Genomic DNA, 20,768 nt, shown 5'->3' on the forward strand with positions numbered 1-20,768 from the left:
CGTGGGAGCCGGGGGCGGGGCCTGCCGGGGGCGGGGCCTGCCGGGGGCGGGGCCTGCCGGGGGCGGGCCACGCTCGAGGCGGGAACGGCAGGCCCCGCCCCTCGCCGAGCGCGCGGCCCTGGTCCTCCACCGCCGGTGAGCCCGGCTTCTGGCTTCTGGATCGGGGGCTGAGAAGGCCTCTTTGGCTTTTTCCGAGTACCTGCCCCTTGTAGAGGGCAAAAGTTGAGAAAATGATAATTGTTTATTGAAGGCCTGCAGTGAGTCAGGAACTGCGTCAAGCAAGAGTTTCCTTGCCATTCCTCATTTCGTCCTCGTGTCGGCTCTTCGTACAGTGTCCTACGAGGGAGTCGCTATCATACCCGTTTTACAGAGGGGAAAACTAAGGCGCAAAGAAATACCTTGTTCAAAGTCGCAGCTCACGGCCTAAACCCGACGGAGCGGCCCTCTGAACCTTCCCAGACCCGCCGCCCACACTGAGCCGACCAGTCTCCTCAGTCTGATGCAGCCCCCTGGGTCAGCTTCTTCTCTAATGTCCTCCCCCAGGCTCCCCTGACCTCTCCATTATCTGTCATCCTTCATTCAGCTTGCTCGCTCACACTTCCTTATTCATGCTCTCTCACTCATGCTCTCTCTCTTCCTCCTCCTTACCTCCCTGCCTCCTCTTTAAACTATAGGGGCATTTAGGGACACCTGGGTGGCTCAGTGGTTGAGCAGGTTGAGCATCGGCCTTGGGCTCAGTGTGTGATCCTCCTCCCCCATCAAATCCCCCATCAAGTCCTGCATCAGGCTCCCTGCATGGAGCCTGCTTCTCCCTCTGCCAATGTCTCTGCCTCTCTCTCTCTCTCTCTCTCTCTGTCTCTCATGAATACATAAATAAAATCTTTAAAAAAAAAAAAAGAGCTATAGGGGCATTCATTGTTTGCTTAATAAGTCTGGAGCTGGAGGTCCCAAAGCCTTTTAGTAGCTCTGTGGTCAAGGTTCTTTGCAGTTCTTTTTGCATTTCCCTCATGGTCACAAGGTAGCTGCAGAAATCCAAGAAGTACATCCAACTCAACAGCAACCCAATTGGGAAGGAAGGGGAGGAACCTTCTTTCTGTAACACTCCGGGAAGAAAATCTTTCCCAAAGTACCCAGCAGACTTTCCCATATGTCTCATTGGCCAGTCTGGGTCACTTGTGCATCTCTAGATCAATGAGCTAGATGTCTTCCATTTGCCCCCCAGATGCACATTCTGGTTTTTGACACAGTATGTAGACCTGTAAGTACTTCGGGGCTCCTGTATTCTCTGACTGCTTTCAGCCAATGAGGGATCTCAACAGGAGGTTGGATGGGAGGAGGGGGACAGGTACCTCTGACACCACTTCCACCCTCTTTTCAAAGATGACTGGAATGTAGTTATTAAGTGAATTATTTGAAAAATAATATTTGATACTGAATAAGTTACACCAAGTTTCTCAAATCTCTTGCATCAGAGAAGCTGATAGACTGGAATCTTGGTTAGGCAGGCAGGGTGATAGTTTCATTTTTTCCTTTAGTACTAACTACAGAGTTCTACTAGCAACACATAGAGGAATAGTGCAATCCAGTGCAGAAATTTTATTTCCCTGGTCATCTTGTCAGCTGCCACCTTTCATGCTTAATATTAAAGTGCTGTCATTTTCTACGGCTTTTAAAAATCATTTATGCTTCCTCAGCTCTGTGGTGCAGCATCATTTAATATCAGACATAATGTCCCTAACAAACGATACTTGGAACAAAATAGCCAGCCTGCTTTAGTGACTCAGAGCTGGTCACAAATCGACTGAAATTTTGTGTCTCATATTTGTCAAGTTTTATAATATGGTACTATACGAGCCTTGGCTAAGCAGCTCTAAAGGACCTGGGGAATGAGGAGGTGAAGGGTGCAGAGGCCTGTCTTCAGGTAGGGTGGGGGAGGGAGAGCCATGGGAAGCCTTGAACTGGATCAAACTTTCATATGCAATTATCTGTTCCATTTCTCTCTCTCTCTCTCTCTCTCTCTCTCTCTCTCTTTCTCTCTATCGGTGACCTTGGGATTCAGGTTCTTTATTTGTCAGAAGGAAGAAATGACATATTTCTAGCTCCTCCTGGGATGCCTGGGTGGCTCAGAGGTTAAGCATCTAGCTCCTCGGATCTCATAGTGTTGATGTAATGATCAAATGAGATAATGGCTGAGAGTGCTTTGGAAAGACTATCAAAGTGAGGTATTTTAAAATTGACACTTACTGAGCACGTATTAAGTGCCTTGGGAGACTCACAGAAAAATATGACCCAGTCCCTGCCCTGAGGAAGTCCATGATCTACTTGAGAAGATAAGACATGCACATGAAAAACAATACAAGGCAGCAAAAACATGTCAAAAGAGCAGTTTAGATTATAAATATTTGAGAAACTTAAAAGAAGGAATAGAACCTTTTCTTGGGCAGCCCTGGTGGCACAGCGGTTTAGCACCACCTGCAGCCTGGGACGTGATCCTGGGGACCCGGGATCAAGTCCCACTCCTGGCTCCGTGCATGGGGCCTGCTTCTCTCTCTGCCTGTGTCTCTGCCTCTCTCTCACTCTCTGTGTCTATCATGAATAAATAAAATAAAATCTTTAAAAAAAGAGAGAGAAACTTTTCTGCAGGAATGGATAGGAAAGACTAGGAAATCAATCTTATCTTAACTGGGTCTAAAAGGAGAAAAAATTTTGATTCTTTAGAATGGAGGAAACATCCCAGCAAGCAGAGGCAGAGACAGAGTCCAAGATGCTTTCTGGACTAAAGCTAGAAAGCTAGATCGGACTGGCTGAAGTGAAGGATAGGACAGTTCTACATAAGACTAGAACATTGAGCCTATAGACTCTTGGCAATAAAAACTGTAGCAAAGTACTGAAAAAGATCTTATAATCACACATCATCTCGTGTCCTTGAACAAGTAGGATTTGCAAGAGAAGCCCTAGAATTTGTTCTCTTTCTTTCTCCCTCTCACCCCTTCTTTTTTTTTTTTCTCCCAGATTAAAAAAAAAGAATGTGCACACGGGTACCTGGCTGGCTCAGTCAGAAAGAACATGGGATTCTTGATCTCAGGGTTGTGAGTTCAAGCCCCACATTGGGTGCAGAGATTATTACTAAAACAAAAACTAACAATACACACAAAGTTTTATTTAGGTATTTTCACATACCTAATATGTACAAGGATCCTGGAGACCTGGGATCGAGTCCCACGTCGGGCTCCCTGTATGGGGCCTGCTTCTCCCTCTGCCTGTGTCTCTGCCTCTCTCTCTGTGTCTCTCATGAATAAATAAATAAAATCTTTAAAAGATAAATAAATAAATGGAATCAAATAAAGATGTACTCTTTTTTGTCTGGCTTATGTCACTCAGCATAATTTTGCAATTCATACATGTTGTTGCTAGTATCAATAATCCATTTAAGTTCATGTCTTTTTATTGCTGAGAAGTAGTACAGAATCCCCTTTAAAAGCTTCAGTAGTTTGGATTTGTAGTTAAGGAAGTATTTCTTCCATGACCCTAACATACCTATCTCAGTGGTTAGGATACAGAGGCACTTATTTGTTGCAGGAATGAATTTTGGCCACCCCGACAATGCTAATTCCTTATATAGTTTTGTTTGTTCTGTGAAATGCTTGACCTTTATGGGCCTGTCTCTTCATCAGTGTTGTTCATCTCACATTCTGCTATGCCATATGCAAAATACAATCACTCACTTCTTAAATGTTCTTTAATGATAAAGCCAAGAGCATGCTCAAAAGTATTCCTGAGGGATCCCTGGGTGGCACAGCGGTTTGGCGCCTGCCTTTGGCCCAGGGCGCGATCCTGGAGACCCGGGATCGAATCCCACATCAGGCTCCCAGTGCATGGAGCCTGCTTCTCCCTCTGCCTGTGTCTCTGCCTCTCTCTCTCTCTGTGTGACTATCATAAATAAATAAAAAAAAAAAAAAAAAAAAAGTATTCCTGAGCTAGATTCCTACAGGGATTTGGCGGGGAGGGTGCAGAAAGATAAATTAGGCATAACTCCTGCCCACAATCTAGCTCTACATTCTTGAAGACATTGCTCTTGATCAAATATTAAAGAAATATTAATGTGTATGTTTTTAACTTGATGATAAATGCAAATGGGAGCCTGAGAAAAAGTTTACTTAACCTTTCAGACTTGGACATTCCCTTGCTGCATTGTTTAGAATTACAGAGAAGAATGGAGATGGAGATTTGCTGAGAACACCTGCAAAAACTCTGCCTCCCACACTCTAGCTTGGAAACAAAATGGTGCTACAAAGATAGAAATTTCAGGTGAGTATTTAGTACATATCTATATATCAAACTAATGAAAACATTTGAGTAGAATATGGCTTTACATGGAAAATTTAGGATTAAATAACCAGTTTCAAAGCCAGGATGTTAAAAGAGCCATTGGACTATGGAATCACTTTACTGAGCAATTGTTTAGGAAATTAAAAAAAAAAAAGAGCCATACCACTTTGAAAGAATCCAAAGACAAGTAGCAAGAATGTACTTGTATTAGGGACCCAGGAATGAGTTTCAGGAATAAAATTTACAGGCAGTCAAGAGGTTTTAGAATTATTTTCAAAGGTGTTCACTGGAAAATGAAGGTATTCAGAGACACAACTATTGATGATTAAGCTAGGAAATTCCATGCCCATTGTAAGTATATGATTTAAGGAGGAAACAAGTGGATAAAGAAAATATGTAATCAACCTATGGCATCAAATGAAAATTATAGAACAAATGTTCATAATGTGCCATTCTTCAATTGTTTAACCATACCAAGGGGATTTCAAACCCAGCCCCCTTGTGGCTTCAAGGGTTGCCTGTCTATTCATGGAAACTTTTGTTATACAAACTGAAATGAGCCGGTTTTTACTTTGAGACACATTGTGAACTAGTATATAAATAAGACCTGATAGGACATTTTGGATCTCAAAGAAAAGCTGAGAAATTGGCTCAAAAAAAAAAAATGGGACAGATTGAAACAATTTTTACCAAAGGAATATGAGACAGTAAAGGAAATTGATTCAGAAGAAGACTAGTATCATTTTGAAAAGCTAGACATGGTGTGCAATTCTTGTTATAAGGATTGAGTGTGCTACTATAATGAGAAAACATGTGCCAGGCTGATGAAAGTATTTCCCTGGATTTTAACCTGATGATGACACTGTCTTATATTGAGTTGCATATGAAAGAGATTTTCTCCTTTAAAAACTGTATCGGAACCAGTGGGAGAAACAGGCCAACCAAAGGGCATTTGGAGTTTCATGCTTGGGAAGAACATACATTGCAAATTTTGAAATGCCTCCTAAGATTAAGGTGTTATGGCAAAAAAAAAAAAAAAAAAAAAAAAAAAAGAAGAAAAAAGAGCAAAACCTTGAGGAAGTTAGCAATTTAGTGTACTTTCTAAATTCCATTTACCAACAGAAATTTTGCTAAACTAATTTACAGTATACAACCATGGTAGCCAAGTAGATTAAATATTACATCTGGATTTCCCATGACTGGGTTGCCATATGAAAAGTCCAGGCATAGGGATGCCTGGATGACTCAGTCGATTAAACCCCTGAGTGGGGTTCTGCACTCAGCAGGGAGTCTGCTTAAGATTCTCCCTTTCCTTCTTCCTCTGCTCCTCCCGCTAGTCATGCTCTCTCTCTCTCAAATAAATAAATCTTTTTTTTTAAGATTTTATTTATTCATTCATGAGAGAGAGACACACACAGAGAGAGAGAGAGAGAGAGAGAGAGAGGCAGAGACACAGGTAGAGGGAGAAGCAGGCTCCATGCAGGGAGCCCCACGTGGGACTTGATCCTGGGATTCCAGAATCATGCCCTGGGCTGAAGGTGGCGCTAAACCGCTGAGCCACCCGGGCTGCTCTCAAATAAATAAATCTTAAGAAAACAACAAAACAAAACAAAAACCCAGGCATAGGTCATTCTGGAATGGATGCTTTTCCTGGGCAACATTTCAAAACTAATTTATAGATATCTTTAAATCATTATTAAATGATTATTAATGGGAGGCTCTATGGATGGGGAGCCCATCAGGATCATCCAAATCATCAAAAGTCTACGTGAGCCAGGCAGGTAAGCAGTGTGTGAAGCACAAAGGGTGGTAAGGACTGTGACGAATGAAAGGAGAGAATATACACAATAAAGGAGCAGCCATCACTTGGTTCCAACTAGTTGCTGCCTTGTGAGACTGTAAGGCCAGGGTGACAGATCTTCTGATGATTCAAAAAACTTTAGAAACTCTGTTCTTCATGTACAATGTCCAGATTTTTATGTGAAATCTCCTGAACTGTAAATGTTGACAACCAGTTATTTTATTTGTAACAGCTTATTATTACTATTGAGGCAGTACACGTGTATTGTATAAAAATAGAAAATGTAGGCCAACAATAATAAAACATACTCTCCCACTCAGAGATCACCATTGCTAACACCTTAATGCATACCCTTCCAAATCTTTTCTTTTCATACATACATAGACATTTTGAAAACAAAATATGAGTACTCTGTACTCGTTTCATAACTGGCGTTTTATTAATGATTTTGATCTTTCCATCTCAGTAAACTTTCAACTAATCTCCTGTCCATATAAAAAATTTTCCAGTTGACTCCAAATACCTTTTATAGCAATTTGCTTAAACCAATAGGGAATCCAGGATCACACATGTATCATTATCAGATAGCTTAAGTCTCTCTAATCTAGCAGTTCTGAATTTTTTAAAAACCATACTGACTTGGAAACAAACTAAAGGTTGCTGGGGGGGAGGTGGGTGAGGAGATGGGGTAACTGGGTGATGGGCATTAAAGGAGGGCATGTGCTGTGATGACTGGGCAATATATGCAACTGATGAATTATTGAACTCTACATCTGAAACTAATGATGACTATATGTTGGTTAGTTGAATTAAAAAAAAAAGATGCGCTCACTTTGGCAGCACATACATTAAATTTTAAAAAAAGAAAAAAATATCGTACTGAAGAGAGTTGGCCAGTTGCCCCGCAGAACACCTCCCCTCCTAGGTTTGTCTAGTTGCTTCCTCCTAGCATCTGTTACTTTCTTTATTCCCAGCACTGCCTGTAAACTGTAAGCTACAGGCACTGTAACCTGTAAACAAGTGGGGCACAGCTAGACTACACACTAGGTTGGATTATATACTTGCCTCACACCAGAACTGGTCGACTGGTTAGTGAGGCCAAGACCATAAACTGATGGGTTACTTGGCACTATGTTAATGTCCACTTGTCTGCAAACTATTTCACTTATCATCTTAACTCCAATTAATACACTTTACCAGAATCAATAATTTTATTCAAGTTCATAAGATGCTGTTTGTCCAACTCTATCATTTCTTTCTACATTTGTTAGCTGGCATTTACTCCTCCTTAATGAGGGTTCAAATTAATATTATAAAAAATAACTCCCAGTGGGCCAAAGAATGCATTTGCCGGCAGCAGGATTTGTCTATAGGCTGCCACCTTCTGATCTACAATCCAAGTCCAACAAAGTCTCCCCCTGTCATCTGTACCTTGCAGCATTAGGTCTTTTGTTTGTAACACTCAACTACTTTGCACTTGGTGACATGTTGCTTGTAATCTTCTCAAGGCATTTTATGTGTGTATTTTGTCTCCCTGGCTAGACGGTGACCTCCTCAAGGGCAGGGACTCTCCTGCAGCCGTCTTTCCTTTGCTTGTTGTAATGTGCCTTTTTTTTTTTTTAAAGATTTTATTTATTCATTCATGAGAGAGAGAGAGAGAGAGAGAGAGAGAGAGGCAGAGACACAGGTGGAGGGAGAAGTAGGCTCCATGGAGGAAGCCTGATGTAGGACTTGATCCCAGGACTCCAGGATCATGCCCTGATCCAAAGGCAGATGCTCAACCACTGAGCCACCCAGGTGTCCCTCCTAATGTGCTTTTAAAGGTGCTTTGGTTATTTCTAATTCAAATTAGCAAGAAGAAAAAAAAAAAAGCACTAGTAAGAGCCAAAAGTTTTCATTATTGTCTCTTGAATTCCCTGGCTTTCCCACTAAAACTTTCCTTAATTATCTATCATAATGAAGAGCTGATCGAATTTACAATTTACTTGTGGGAGTCCCTGTGATGAGGATGAGGGCTGGTGTAGGAGGGAAGAGGGGGAAATAAGCTCTTTCTTAAGTCTTCAAAAGTGGGAAAGTCATTTTCCAGTTGCATGACCTTGGGTAAAGTGCTGTTATCACTCAGTTTCTATTTCTTCCTTCGGTCAAATGAGGTCACTGGGTTCTCTCTAAAATCACACCCTGCTTGGCTCTAACTCTAGCATTCGAGCCTAACCTGCACCTTTCAGCAGATGTTTCTCCTAACCCACGTCTCCCTGCTTGGGTAGCCGCCTGGCTCCCTTCACATGGGGCAGTGTGATCCTTTCTAAGGGGTAGGTGGACAGAATCTGCCTCTGACAACTCTCCAAACACCAGTTAGACTGCTCTAATTCATCCATCCCAGTGTCACTTGGCTTGTTTCCAGGGTCAAACCTCAGTTCTTCACAACCAGGGCCAAGTGTGGATATTCCAAGGGGTCTACAACAGGAATTGGCACAGCAGAGGCTATCTTAGGTCTTCCTTTGCTGTGAGGCAGAATGGAGAGAACAGAGATTATCCCTGTTCTGGAGCCCCCTCATATTTGGGCTCCAGATGACCCCAGGCCAGCTCTGGGCTCTAGATCCTTCTTCATTTTTTTTTTTTTTCTCTAGATCCTTCTAAACAAGAAAATGCTTTTGCTCCCTGATTTTTCCAATCCTTTTGTCTCAGTTCTATTGGTCTCCCGTCTCTCGTTATATCCTTTTAGGTACAACCTCAAGGACCTCATCCAGCTGGCTTTACGTGCTTCAAAATAGCTTTCTCTACTTCCTCGACTGAGGACAGTCTCTATCCTGATTACAAATGGAATCTTACCATTTCCCTGGGCTAGAGAGCTCCAGGTGGTGAAGGGGGAAGCAGGTCTCTAAGGAGTGAGCAGAGAGAACCACCACCAGCCTTATTCTTCACAAACCACGTTCAAGCCTGTAGTCAATGGGGCTGACCAGAGCAAAGAGCCAAAGTTGGCCGTGAAAGCCTGACCCCTGTACTGTGACTCATCCAGAGACACAAAATGGATGTGTAATCCTTCCATTTCCCCTCTCCCCATCTTAGGCCTAGTGGCTGTTGATGAAAACCAGGTGGTAAGTTGGCCAAATAAGGTCTACCTGTTGCGCTCTCCTTTGCAGAGCCCCAGGTATCTATCAGTTGTAGATATTAAATAGAACCTTTAATACGTACAGATGTACAGTCTCCCAGAGAACAAGAAGGGAAATTCTTGTGACGCAGTCACACTTGGGAGCCTGCCAGTGGTATGAGGTGGCTGAGGCTGCTCCTCTGCCACGGCCTGCCTTCCCTGGGCCTGGCCTCATCAGCACTTGTTTTTTCTTGGGAAGGAGGGAGAGAGTAGCCCCAGGGGTAAGAACAGAGTCTTGGGGAGCTCCAGGGCTGGCACAGATGAGCGCAGACCCAGAAAGGAATCAGCCAGTCAGCAACAGATGGGAGGCTGAAATCAGAGTAGAAAACAAAAGGTTGAAGTGGACACGACCCCCCAAGAGTTAAAGAAGGGATGGACGTAAAGATATACATGTTTGTCTGGATTCGCATGCGCAGAAAACAGCCTGGTGAGAAAATTACCCAGTCTCTGAATTCACTTATTTAATAATAATAATTCAGAAGAAGCAATCTCAGCTGTAGACCAAGTCATCTAGTTTCAGAACATTCATCCCTCGAAAAAAAGTGCATCCCTCTGGCAGTCAGTGGTATAGATATGAGCTCTCCCTTTCACTCATACACTCATGCACAGGCCTCTGTGACTCCAGCTTGGCTGACACAGCCACCTTAGAATAACCCCTAAACGCAGGATTTCTGTTCTCGGGAGTCACCATATCCAATGTTACTCTAAGCAACAGAGAGTAAAGGATATAAGATTATTGTATTAATTTGCCTAGAACCAATTCACCTAGAGACAGTCTAAAATATTTATCAAATCTGCAGCATTTCAAAAGGATTTAGTAGATTCACCCTTTCACTTTTTATCATTCTGGTCTATGTAAACTTTTTTAGCCAACTGAATATGCCCCATGCTTGTTCATTTGTTCATTAGAATACATTGGCATTTTTAACTGCAGGAATGTAGAAGTTAGACCAAAGCATCAAAATCATGAGCTCCATTACATTATCCAAGGCACCTAATTTGTAAAGGAATATTTGATTAAGAAACACAAAAAATGATACACGAAATATCTGTACCAATTATATTTATTGCTAGGAACTTTAAACTTTTTAGAAAAGCATTTGAAAAGTAGATAACATAGGAAAAGATGTCCATAAAGGTAGGAAGCAATCTCATCATTTACAAAGTGCTGCAAATTTGATAAATTTATGTTAACAATAAATCAGAAGTACTGTTCAATGAATAGATACAAATCCTTAAAACACCCAAAACATAGAAACAGAACCCCTAAATGGCTATAAAAACACTCCAAAGGGAATTGGAACTTTTGGCAAACTGGTCATTAAGTGACGTAAACTTTGGCAGCAATTTCTGCCCAAGTGTCTTGTCTCTGTGCTTTTAATAAAACCATCTTTTCTCAACTGGAAAAAAGCAAAGTAAACTTTAAGCATTTAAGTCTCCTGTGAATTTGCTTTAAGAGACCGATTTTAGACAAACAGACTAGAACCAGGTCAAAGTGTGCTGCCCCTCTGGCTCCCCAGAACCTCAGAGCTTAGGGGATGTAGTGGTTGTAATCCTGGATCCCTCTGTGGGGTGGCAGGTCTGGAGTGGTGAGCTACTGTGAGGGAACTGGGGTAACTGTGACCCGAGAAGAAAGGAGCGAGGGAGTGAGTGTGTGTCTGTGAAATATGCCTCTGTGTGTATAAACAGGGCTGGAGGGCTCAGTGCCCCCCACTCCCAAAGATCCACCTGTTACATCCCCGAGCCGAAGAGAAGAGGAAGCCAGTATAGGCACCCACCTAGCCTTCCCAGGCCCACGTGAGTCCCTGAGAAACAGGCCACACAAGCAGCAGACCCACCCCGAGCTGTCCCCCTTCCCAGCACGAGTGAGCAGCTCTACTGGTCCTTAGAGCAAAGGTGGCCAAAAAACAACTCATTAATAAAGTCCAGTTTCTACCTCTTCATCCAGATTCAGAGATAAGGTACTGTGGGAAGACCCTGCTGACCCTATAGCTGAGGGGTGCAAGAGTGAGGAGTGTTTATGGTGTCCTCTCTTCCTATAATTCAAAGCCAGAACATTGCTTGACTTATGCATAAATGTATACTGGAGATGCAGACTAGAAAGTACTGGAACCTGCCTGTGCATGCCTGAGTATATGCTACAGCACGGGCTGCACACACGGAAAGAAAGCCAGTCACCCCACCATGGCAATGGAAGGTTCCTTCTCCACAGTTCATTTGGAATGTCTTATCTTTGGGTCTCTGGCCCTTGGGGCCCTCCCCAGAGGACTCTTCTGCCTGGCCTAGGAGTGCCTTCCTTGCCTCAGCTGGCCTCAGAGGGGCCCTCTGGCCAGAGGAGTTTGTCAGGGGTGGCAAAGGCAGCAGCGGTGACCGCAGGTCAGATATAGTTGGCAGGGGGCTGACGGGCACTGAGCCGCTGCATGTGACAGCCGTGGCAGAGCAAGTGCCCATCCAGAGGGAAGCAGCAGCAGCCTTCCTCATCGCTCAGCTGCATCCGGCAGTCCTAGGGAAGAAGGACCCCTAGTTCACCTCAGCCCAGGCAGCTCAGATATCTTGGGAGTCTGCCCTGCTAACACCAGCCTCCTAACACTGGAAGAAAGGGGGTGGGGTTGGAAGGGATGGACTCCCAGAGAAGCCTGAGAAGTACCTCAGCAGGACAGCAGGTGTCGCTGCTACAGCAGAAATAATGAGCCAGATTCCCATTTGCAGTGGTTACCAGGACCAGGAGTCCCCAGTTTAGTCTCGCCTCTGCCTCTAGGGAAGCCAGATTCAGAAAGGACTAAACACCCAGGACCAGAGATAGTGGCTGGAGGATGGGAGAGATACTGGAGACAGGTCACAGCACTTGCCGGGTTTCCATGCCTTAGACTTCTCCTACAGACTTGGCCAGTCCAGAGACATGCCTCCTCCCCGGGCCCCATCCCCATTCTCCCCCAGCAGCCCTGGCCCCTAACACTCACCTCACAGTGGTAGCACTCAAAGTGATAATCCCGGTCCATAGAAATCACCCTCACAATGTCCTCACAGCCCTGAAATGATGCAGACCCCCAGAGGATAAGCACAGCATGACAATCCCAACTCTACCCTCCCCGTGCCCCAATAGGAAAATCATAAAAGGCCTCCAGAGAGAGCTCTCTGCGATCATCTAACTATAGCTTTGAGATGGCCTTTGCAAATCCTATTAGAACTTTTCCTCCTCCCCTTCCTTGGCGCTGCCTCCAAGGGCATGTCCTCTCATAGTCCTCCCTCTGTCCGGCAGCTCTGCCCTTACCTATCTCTCCCAGCTGCAGGGAGGAAAAAGGGGCAGGCAGCATAAGTAATGTAAGCTAAGCTGGGAACAAGGAAGATCCAGGAGGGTCTGGTACCTCACTGGCTTTTGGATTCTCTCCCTAGGCAAGTGAGTAGCACGCGCAGCACAAATCATTGCTGACATCTTCCTACTGGCCCTGAGGATTCTTCCCACCTTTTTCTAGCCCGTACATCTGGGATCTGGTGACCCTGACCTCAAAGAAAGTTTCCTCCTCTGGACTGGGAGAGACGAGATGAAGCCTGGGACCAGTGAGGCTGTCAGACATGTCCAGGCCCGGATGTTAAGGTCACAGTGGTGACCCTGAGAGCAGAGTCACACGGGAATCTTCGCAGAGTACATTCCTCAGCACCACCACCTCCCTCGGGAAGACAGGCCATATGTCCCCGTCCCCTTCCCAGGGGTAGCAGCACTGGCTGCCCCGCAGAACCCAGACATACTGACCTCGGAAGGGAGGATGGGCTGGCCACAGGCCGCACACTTAGGAGCATAGTTTCTGAAAAAGAGAGAGCAGAGAGGAGTTGAGGTTGGCAAATCCCCGAGCCCAGTTCCACACCACACCCCAAGGGAGCAGACTCACTTGTGGTAGTCAGTGACACAGTACACCTGGTTGGAGAAGTCCACTGTGAAGGGGATGCCATCTAGGCACTTGTTGCAAACGATGCATCGGAAGCAGCCTGGGTGATAGGACTTCCCCATGGCCTGCAGAATCTGGCTCATAGGGTGGGAGGAATATCAGACTCCTAGGTTCTCCAGCTCCCCATGGTGCTCCCTGCTGTCCCCCAACCTCATCTTACTCCCTGCTATCCTCCCAGAACAATGCTATGTAATCTGAGGGGCCCTGGGACTCCTAAAACAGAGGCAGAAACCTTGAAAGAGATCTTAGAGAGTATCCGGGCCGGTGGTTCTCATCCCGGGCTGCATATTAGGATCACCCGGAGAGCTTGTAAAACCCAATGCTTGGGTATCACCCCAGAAGTTTTCATCGCTGTCTCCAATGACAACCCAGGCGCTGGTTATTTTCTTTACTTCTTCCCAGATGACCTACTAGGGTTGAGGACCACTGATCTAATCCTATTCCTTCTTATAGAAAAACAAACAAACAAACAAACAACCAAACCCTGAGTTCTAACTGATCCCAGCTACTAGCAGGAAGGGGATTAAGACCTGGGACCCCACACTCCTAGCTCAGCAGAGAGCCTAGCCTGGCTGTGCCTGCAGAATTAGGGATCCAGACTTGACCCTACCAGCAGAGGGAAGCCTGTAAACAGCTGCTCTGGGGAAGAACGAGATGTAAGTGATTAATGTGGTGCTAGGATTCCTCCCTCCACCTTTTCTCAGTACCCACTCTGTCCCTAGTCCCAACCCTCGGCCCCTCAGCCTCACACAGACTCTCAGTTGAAGACATTTTGCTTACCTTCTCCAAAATCAAGTGACCACAGACACAGCATTTCTCTGCTGCCTCCTGAAACCCTGAAAACTAGGGACAAAAATAGAAGACCAAGGGAGGATGTTACCAGTAGAAACGACCTGATCGGTGGAACCCCAAAGGGCTACCAAGAAGGGGGTCCCAGTGTGGGAGCCAATTCCAGGCCCAGGGGACCCCTCACTCACCAGATAATCTTCCTCACAGTACACGGAGCCATTGACGCTGTAGAAAGCCTTGCAGCGCAAAGTTCGCCCTAGAAGCAGTAGACAAAGGACTGGAGCCTATCCCAGGGCCCACATACAGGGCTTCCCTGCCCCAGGTTCACCGTTCTCCAATGTTGCATGATGTATTTAAATCTGGACTTTAGGCCTGTGCTCCTGACTGTCTGTCCTCTCTCGCTCCACAAAAATCCCATCTGATACAATTCCAATTTACTTTGGTTTCATTTCTGCCAACTTCCCTTCTCCTCTGCTCACTGCTCCTTCAGTTCCTGCCTCAAAATTTCCTAGGATCCTGCCCTCCCTAAATGAATGCCTTCCTCTCCAGTGCACATGGAGCCACCAGGAAGTGCAAAGCCAACCCCAGGCTGGGGTACAAGGTAAATGAGCTCTGAACAAGGTGCTGTACAATGGCCATGGAAGCACTGTATAGGCCTTGCCCTCTGGGACCTTTCAACCTAGGGGCCTCTTCGCCTGTGCACAGCTCTCCTGCTCTCCCAGCCCCATCTGTCTACTTCTGGGGACAGGGTCAGCAGAGCTAAGGAAATATTGACCTTACTGCTAGGGACAGAGTGCTTTACTTCGCACTACAGTCAGTTCCCTTTCCCGCTGCACTAGATGGCTCCCCCAAGCTCAGAGAAACCCAGAGAACCCAGGATCTTCTGTGAGCAGACAAGGCATGTGACCAACACTTAGGAAGTGCTCCAGGATGTCTAAATTGTTAGGGAGAGGGGAGGAGTGAGACCCAGGGTGGCGAACGGGCTAGTATGCCACCTCCTCTGTCCTCTTCTGATCAAAATCTCCACTTCCACCTCTGCCCAGTGGTTTACAAAAGCGGACTTAGAAACTCATGAGACACCGAAGGGGTAGAGAGAGGGAAAGAGGCATACTCAGAAGAGGCCCTATAAATAGGTCAGACAGACGAACCTAGGCAGAGGTGGTGGTGGTAGTGGCTGGAGTAGGGGAAGAGAATGAGTGCTGGAGTCAGACAGGCAGAGATAGGAGATTAAAGGTTTAGCAAAGGAATCAAGAGTGGGCAAGCAGTGGGGAGGGGTAATGAGGGAGGTGAGGGAAGGGCTGGGGAGTTAAGGCCCTGGGAGCACCCCCACCCCCACCCCAGGCGGGCCTCCGGAGCCTCCTGAGCTAACAGTGGCGGGCATTCCTGGAGCGTGATGTCATCAGCTTGGCATGGCCCTGTGGCCTGCACTCCAGCGAGGTGGCTGAACTCTGACCAGCCAAGAGAAAACCCCTTTCTCCTCCCCCCATGGCTCCCCACTCCCCCAGCCCACCCCCACCCTTCCCACATTCCAGTCTTTCACTGTCGCCCCAGGCAACTCAGGCTGTCCAGGACCAAACCCCAACAAGGAGAGGCCGAGGCCGGGCTGGAGTCCAGGCTGGGCAAGCAAGGAGGCAGAAGAAAGAGGGAGGGACAGAGGGGAAGAAAGAGACTGAATGTTGGAAGGGAGGAGTGACTCCAGAAAGCAGACCCAACATGGGGGCTGGAGAGCCAGGTAGAGCACAGAGAAGGGAAGGCGGGGCAGCAGTGGATATCTAGACACATGTGGGGGGGCCGGACAGCTGCTCGGAGAACAAGCGAAGTGGCCCAAGCTCTGCTTCCCCTAGGCACTTGAGTGTGTACGCGTGTGGGGCATGCTCAAGGCCTCAGCTCAGCTCCATGCACAAGGCCTAGGGGATACACTCACCACAGGAGCAGCAGACAAAGCACTGGGTGTGGTAGAGGCTGTCCAGGGCCTGGCAGGCATTGCTCTGCCCATAGATGCCTTTGTTGCACTTGATACAGGTGCCTGTGGGGAGAGAAGAGGTTGACAGCATCATGCCCCACGCCCCTAGCTCAAAGCCAGGGATTCAGGATCTTTCCTGACTGCTCTTTCCTGATTGTTCCAGAGGACCACCAGTTGCAGCCTTAGCTTTGATGGCCTCCCTCCTAAGAAGAGAGGATAATGAGAAACGGGATGCAGCTAGGTCTTGGCTGAGCAGACCCATCCTTGTTTACGGATTAATTAACAGATATTTTCTGAGTATCTATTTTGTGCCTAGCAAAAATATGGTGCCCAATACTATGGGATATTGGAGAAACTCAAAGATAATGTTCCTTGATCTTCAAATGTGTAGCTTCTGTCAAGGAGAAAAGACTAACAGACAAGGATATGACCCCTGTTGCACTGTGTGGGACAGAGTCCAAAATGCCAGTTCCTAATGGCTCAGCAGCAGATTTCTAGAGAAAGCAGGCCAGGTTTAAAAAGCGTCCTTGGGACCTCAGTTTCTCCATCTGTAAAATGAGCTTCTATATAGCTACAGAATGACTTCTTACTGCTCCACACCTCCAGGCTTCCTAGGATGGAGAGAAGGATATGGCTCAGCAGAAGGCCCTGTGCATACGGGCCCATGTGAGCATGACTCCTGTGGGGAGGTGGCTGCTAAGAATGTAGGGTGTGTTCCAGGGACTGGAGGTGGCACAGGAAGGTAGGGGGAAGGGAGACAGAATCCCTAATGTCTCCTTGAAATCTATCATGGGAAGGATAGAGCTGAACTGCTCTTCTCTGACATCCCCCCCTAAAATACATACACCTGGCTCTGGCACCTGCCTTTCCTGGGTGTGCTCTTCCCTCCCTCCACTCCCCAATTCCAGGCCCATGAGTGAGGGCTAGGGCCTGTCTTTGGGGAGCAGATCCCAACGGGCCCGCCTCACCCCGCCCCACCTCTCCCCCTCGGCCCACTGCCATACTCCCTGCCTGTTGGGGCCCATCCCAGTCTTTGCCCAGGGGCTTGGGAGCCAGTGCAGCAGCTGCAGCAGCGACTGATGAGCCCAGGCCTGTCCTGCTCCCACCCTTTGGCAGCTGAGCAAGGCTGTAGCCAAGGAAGAGGGCCCCTAACTAGGGGCCAGAGTAGGAGGGTAGTCAGGCTGGGAATTCTGTCAGAGGAGGCAACCTGGCTCTGAGGGAGAAGAGGCCTCTACCTCTGGGGTCAAGATGCCCATAAGACTGAACATCTGTTCCAAGATTGCCATGCCAGGGAGACCCCTCAGAACCATCTTTGGGAAGCCTTGGACAATATGGGAAGACAGGCACAAACTGCTCAGGCATGTCCGCTGTGCCTCCTCTAACCCAGCATATCCACAACCTAGGTTCTTCCTGCAATTATACTGCATTCTGTCCAAGCTCCTTTCTTCCTTTTCACTCTGATGGCTTGCCCAAAGAGACTTATTTCCACTCAACAGCCACTTCTCATGGGCCCCAGAAGGAAACTGCTAAAAGGATCTTGTCACTTAGTCTCCCTTGACCAAAGCATCATCTACTCTAGGCTTTCCTCTCTTAGGATGGGAGGACACGGTTGAACAGGGCAAGGAGGGTCCCGTCCCTGGCAGCCCTGCTACTTCTCAACCTGCCCTCCCTGGCTGGGTTCCTCCCCCGCCTCAACCTGCCCTCTTTAGCAGGGTTCCTCTCCCTACCCGCATTTCGAGCCATAGAGGCGTAGAGCATGGGGTCCAGGGCAGGAACATGGGTGGTGGGAAAGGTGAGAAGAGGCCCTGGGCCTTCCATTTGTGTTCTTTCTACCACATTAACATTTCTTTATATAATGAAGCGGTGACTGTGGGTGCTGGCTAAAAAGATCCTGAAAGATCCCAATATCCTCAGGTAGTTGAGGCATATCATCAATCAATACTTCCTAAAGGTAAACAGCGACTAGGTTTCCTTAACAGCAGCAGAAAATAACGTGCTACTTCAAGCCGGAATTGGATGCAGGTTGTGGCCCAAACTGGAGGCCAGGATATTTCTGGCAGTTACGCAGGGTCGTTAACCTGCTAGGGATGCTGGTGTCCGGGTGGTCAAGGCTAACGCCCTGACTTCCGGAGGTTGGGGAAAGTCGAGGCGGACAGCACCAGGTCTCGGCGTGAACGCCCACGCCCGCAGCACGCCAGCAGGATGGGGACGAGCCCGCAGCAGGTCCCTGCTTCCGTCCCGGAGCGCTTCACCCTCCTTCCCAGGCTCCATTTCCCCGACCGCGGCCACCGCTCGGCGCGTGTTAGCAAGCAGCACCCCGCCACCCCGCCCCGCCCCGCCCCGCCCCGCCCCGCCCGCGGGCACCTGGAGCGCCCGGGCAGGAGCCGGCACGCACGCGGCCCGCCCGCCCCGCCCCCACCCGCGCATTCCCCGAATTCCTGCGGGCGGAGCTTGGGCCCGGGTGGGGGCGCGGCGCGCAGAAGCCTGCAGGGGCACCGCCGCCGAGGGGGAGCAGGATGGGGGATGCTCTGGCTCCCCACCTAGTCCCCTCCCTACGAGGCCTCCTGCCGCGAGAAACGATGGCTCTGAAGCTTCAAATGGGGCTCACGAGATAATCAGGGAGTTGAGTGTGGCCGGAATAAGGAGCCCCGGGTCCGCTTGAGACCTGGTGGGAAGGGGAAATCCCCCTTGCCTCCTTCTAGCTCCACGTCTCCGCCTCCGACTTCCCGGCGCCGGCAGTTTGGCCGTCGGGCAGCGGGGAGCGGACGCGGTGACGGGTCCCGTCCCGTCCATAACCACTTCTCCCACTCACCGAAGTAGTCCTCTCTGGCCTCCGGCTCCCGCATCCGGGCCCGGGCGGCCTCTGCGGCGAACGCACCCGGCGGCTCCTCGAGACCCGACGGCTCAATCCCCGAGGGCTCCCCGCGGGCGCCGGTTTCTCGCCCACCCGTGCCCACCGTCAGGCGCAGCAACGCTGTTAGCTCATCCTGGTATCGGGCGCCCGCGGCACAGTCCCCGTAGCCGGTCACGGAGTGTCGTCCGGGCTGCGCCCCGCGCCTCTCCAGGGGCCCTGCGGGTCCCACTCCGGCGCCAGCTAGAGCTCCGGGGCTGCCTAGGGCCGGAGGATAGGAGTGGCGGCTTTCCTGGCAGCCGAACCCCGCGGGGCGGTGAGCGCACAGTCGGTCCAGGGCAGCGTGGAGCTCGGGGTAGGCGGACGGCACCCCTCCAGGGGAATAGCCCGCCGGAGCCCCAGCCAGGGGTGGGCCAAACAGGCACGGCCCGGCGGGCAGGGGGCTGCCGTGGCGCTGGTCGTAGCCCATGCTGATGCCGCTGGTACGGTTGCTGCAGGGTCGACTACCTCCGGCTCCGCCTGCTCCCGCCCCATCCAGCAGCAGGCTGCCCCGCGGGCTGGACGGCTTGCTGGCGTCGCTGGCTGAGCTACTGGCGAAACTGGAGCGGGGGCTTAGAGCTGGGGCCGTGGTCTCCAGCCGAAAGTCGGGGGGCAACGACTGAGGTAGAGGCAAGGCCCGGGTGGGAGGCGGCCCCCCGGAGAAGGAGCCTTCGTAGCGCTGCGCCTCAAAGGAGCCGCGCGGGTTCCGCTCAGCGTCCAGGGGGCCCTGCTCCCGGGCTGCCTCCAGCGGCTCATCCCCAGGTCCCCCAGTAGCTCCGCGGGGCCCTGATTTCCTAGGAGCCCCCAACCCACTCAGGCGCCCCTTGCCCGGCCCGGGGGTCCCATCAGACCCAGACCGGCTGGATTCACCCTTTCTGCGGCCGAACTTGGCGCTGCCGGAGTCCGAGAGCCTTAACTTCTCCAGCAGGCGACTAGCTTTCTCCCCTAACCGCTCCATGCCCTCGGGCCAGGGGCCTCCAGTCCCCTCCCCGCCCGGCACCCTGCAGCGTCTCGGCGGCCGCTTCTCTTTGCCCGCGGCCGGACTCCGGTTCCCCGGGGGCACGGGGTGGGCACAGGGGTCTAGTGGGCGGCCCGGATGCCCGGCGCCGGGAATCCCGCAGCATCCCCCGGCGAGAGGGGCTGCTTCCCCCCGCGCACCAGGAGCCAAGCGGGGCCAGAAGGGCGTACGGCCGCGGCTGTCCCGTCCGCCGGTCTGCCTGTCCCCGAGTCCACTCGCCCGGCCGCCCCGCTCTGCCCGGCCCCCGCCCCCCTCGCTCTCACGCTCCACACGGACCGAACTTCTCTCCCAAACTTTTGTCTGCCTGGCCGGATCTACTTTCCGGGAGGGGTGGAGCGCCGAGAGCGAGAGGAAGGGGGTGTCTGCGCAGGGATCCCGGGACGCCGGCGGGGGCGGGCGGTGCTGGCGCTGCCCGTCCTGGGGTGGAGACCCGCCGACTGGAGGCCAGAGGCGGCCGAGGGGCGGTGTAGGCGGCTGCTGCTCTGTCTCTCAGGAATTGGGACCGGGGGAGGTGGGGGAGGGGAGGGGAACTCTTTGTTTGCAGTTGGAATGCGCGGAGGGGCACGGGGCGACGTGGGGCTCGTTCTGCGCAAGCATCGCGACTTTGTTCCCGCTGTGGCAGAGAGGAGGGAGATCCGTAAAGAGGGGGCCGGGGAGAGAGGTAGCTACGTAAAGAGGTTCAGAGACGCGTATGTGAAGAGCCCAGAAGGGCGAGGAAGCCGGCGTAGAGAAGCAGTGGGAGACCGCGAAAGAAAGGGGGAGCCGGGGGGAGCCGGGTGGGCAAGAGGGTGGTGCGGAGACCTAAGGACGAGCAGACCAAGAAAAAGGCAAATTTGTGAAAGTCCAGACAGAATGAGAGACCAACAGATCAACTGCAATGAAAACA

The 20,768-nt window shown here is 49.9% G+C and overlaps 1 protein-coding gene and 1 long non-coding RNA gene across 4 annotated transcripts in view; one reads left to right on the plus strand and one right to left on the minus strand.

Moving 5' to 3' along the window:
• The window catches only part of AJUBA (ajuba LIM protein), a 30,312-nt gene extending 10,006 nt beyond the window's left edge, over positions 1 to 20,306 (minus strand). Inside the window, exons 1-8 of one of the 3 annotated variants that reach the window (XM_038544169.1) lie at positions 18,787 to 20,306; positions 15,936 to 16,037; positions 14,200 to 14,267; positions 14,003 to 14,065; positions 13,166 to 13,296; positions 13,030 to 13,081; positions 12,239 to 12,307; positions 6,548 to 11,781 (exon numbers count right to left, since the gene is read on the minus strand). In XM_038544169.1, the coding sequence (XP_038400097.1) occupies positions 11,656 to 11,781; positions 12,239 to 12,307; positions 13,030 to 13,081; positions 13,166 to 13,296; positions 14,003 to 14,065; positions 14,200 to 14,267; positions 15,936 to 16,037; positions 18,787 to 19,822 (1,647 nt within the window). In that variant the 5' untranslated portion in view covers positions 19,823 to 20,306 and the 3' untranslated portion in view covers positions 6,548 to 11,655. Of the gene's footprint in view, positions 1 to 6,547; positions 11,782 to 12,238; positions 12,308 to 13,029; positions 13,082 to 13,165; positions 13,297 to 14,002; positions 14,066 to 14,199; positions 14,268 to 15,159; positions 15,329 to 15,935; positions 16,038 to 18,786 lie in introns of those variants that run through there. The other 2 variants (XM_038544168.1, XM_038544170.1) reach the window with 2 other exon arrangements.
• On the plus strand, positions 130 to 10,334 carry LOC111096962. The gene is made up of 3 exons (XR_005363044.1): positions 130 to 513; positions 4,170 to 4,308; positions 8,853 to 10,334. It is a non-coding gene; the product is annotated as an uncharacterized LOC111096962 (long non-coding RNA).
• Positions 20,307 to 20,768: the final 462 nt, after the last annotated feature.

This window comes from Canis lupus, chromosome 8, assembly GCF_011100685.1.
Source record: "Canis lupus familiaris isolate Mischka breed German Shepherd chromosome 8, alternate assembly UU_Cfam_GSD_1.0, whole genome shotgun sequence".
NCBI classification, from domain to species: Eukaryota; Metazoa; Chordata; class Mammalia; order Carnivora; family Canidae; genus Canis; species Canis lupus.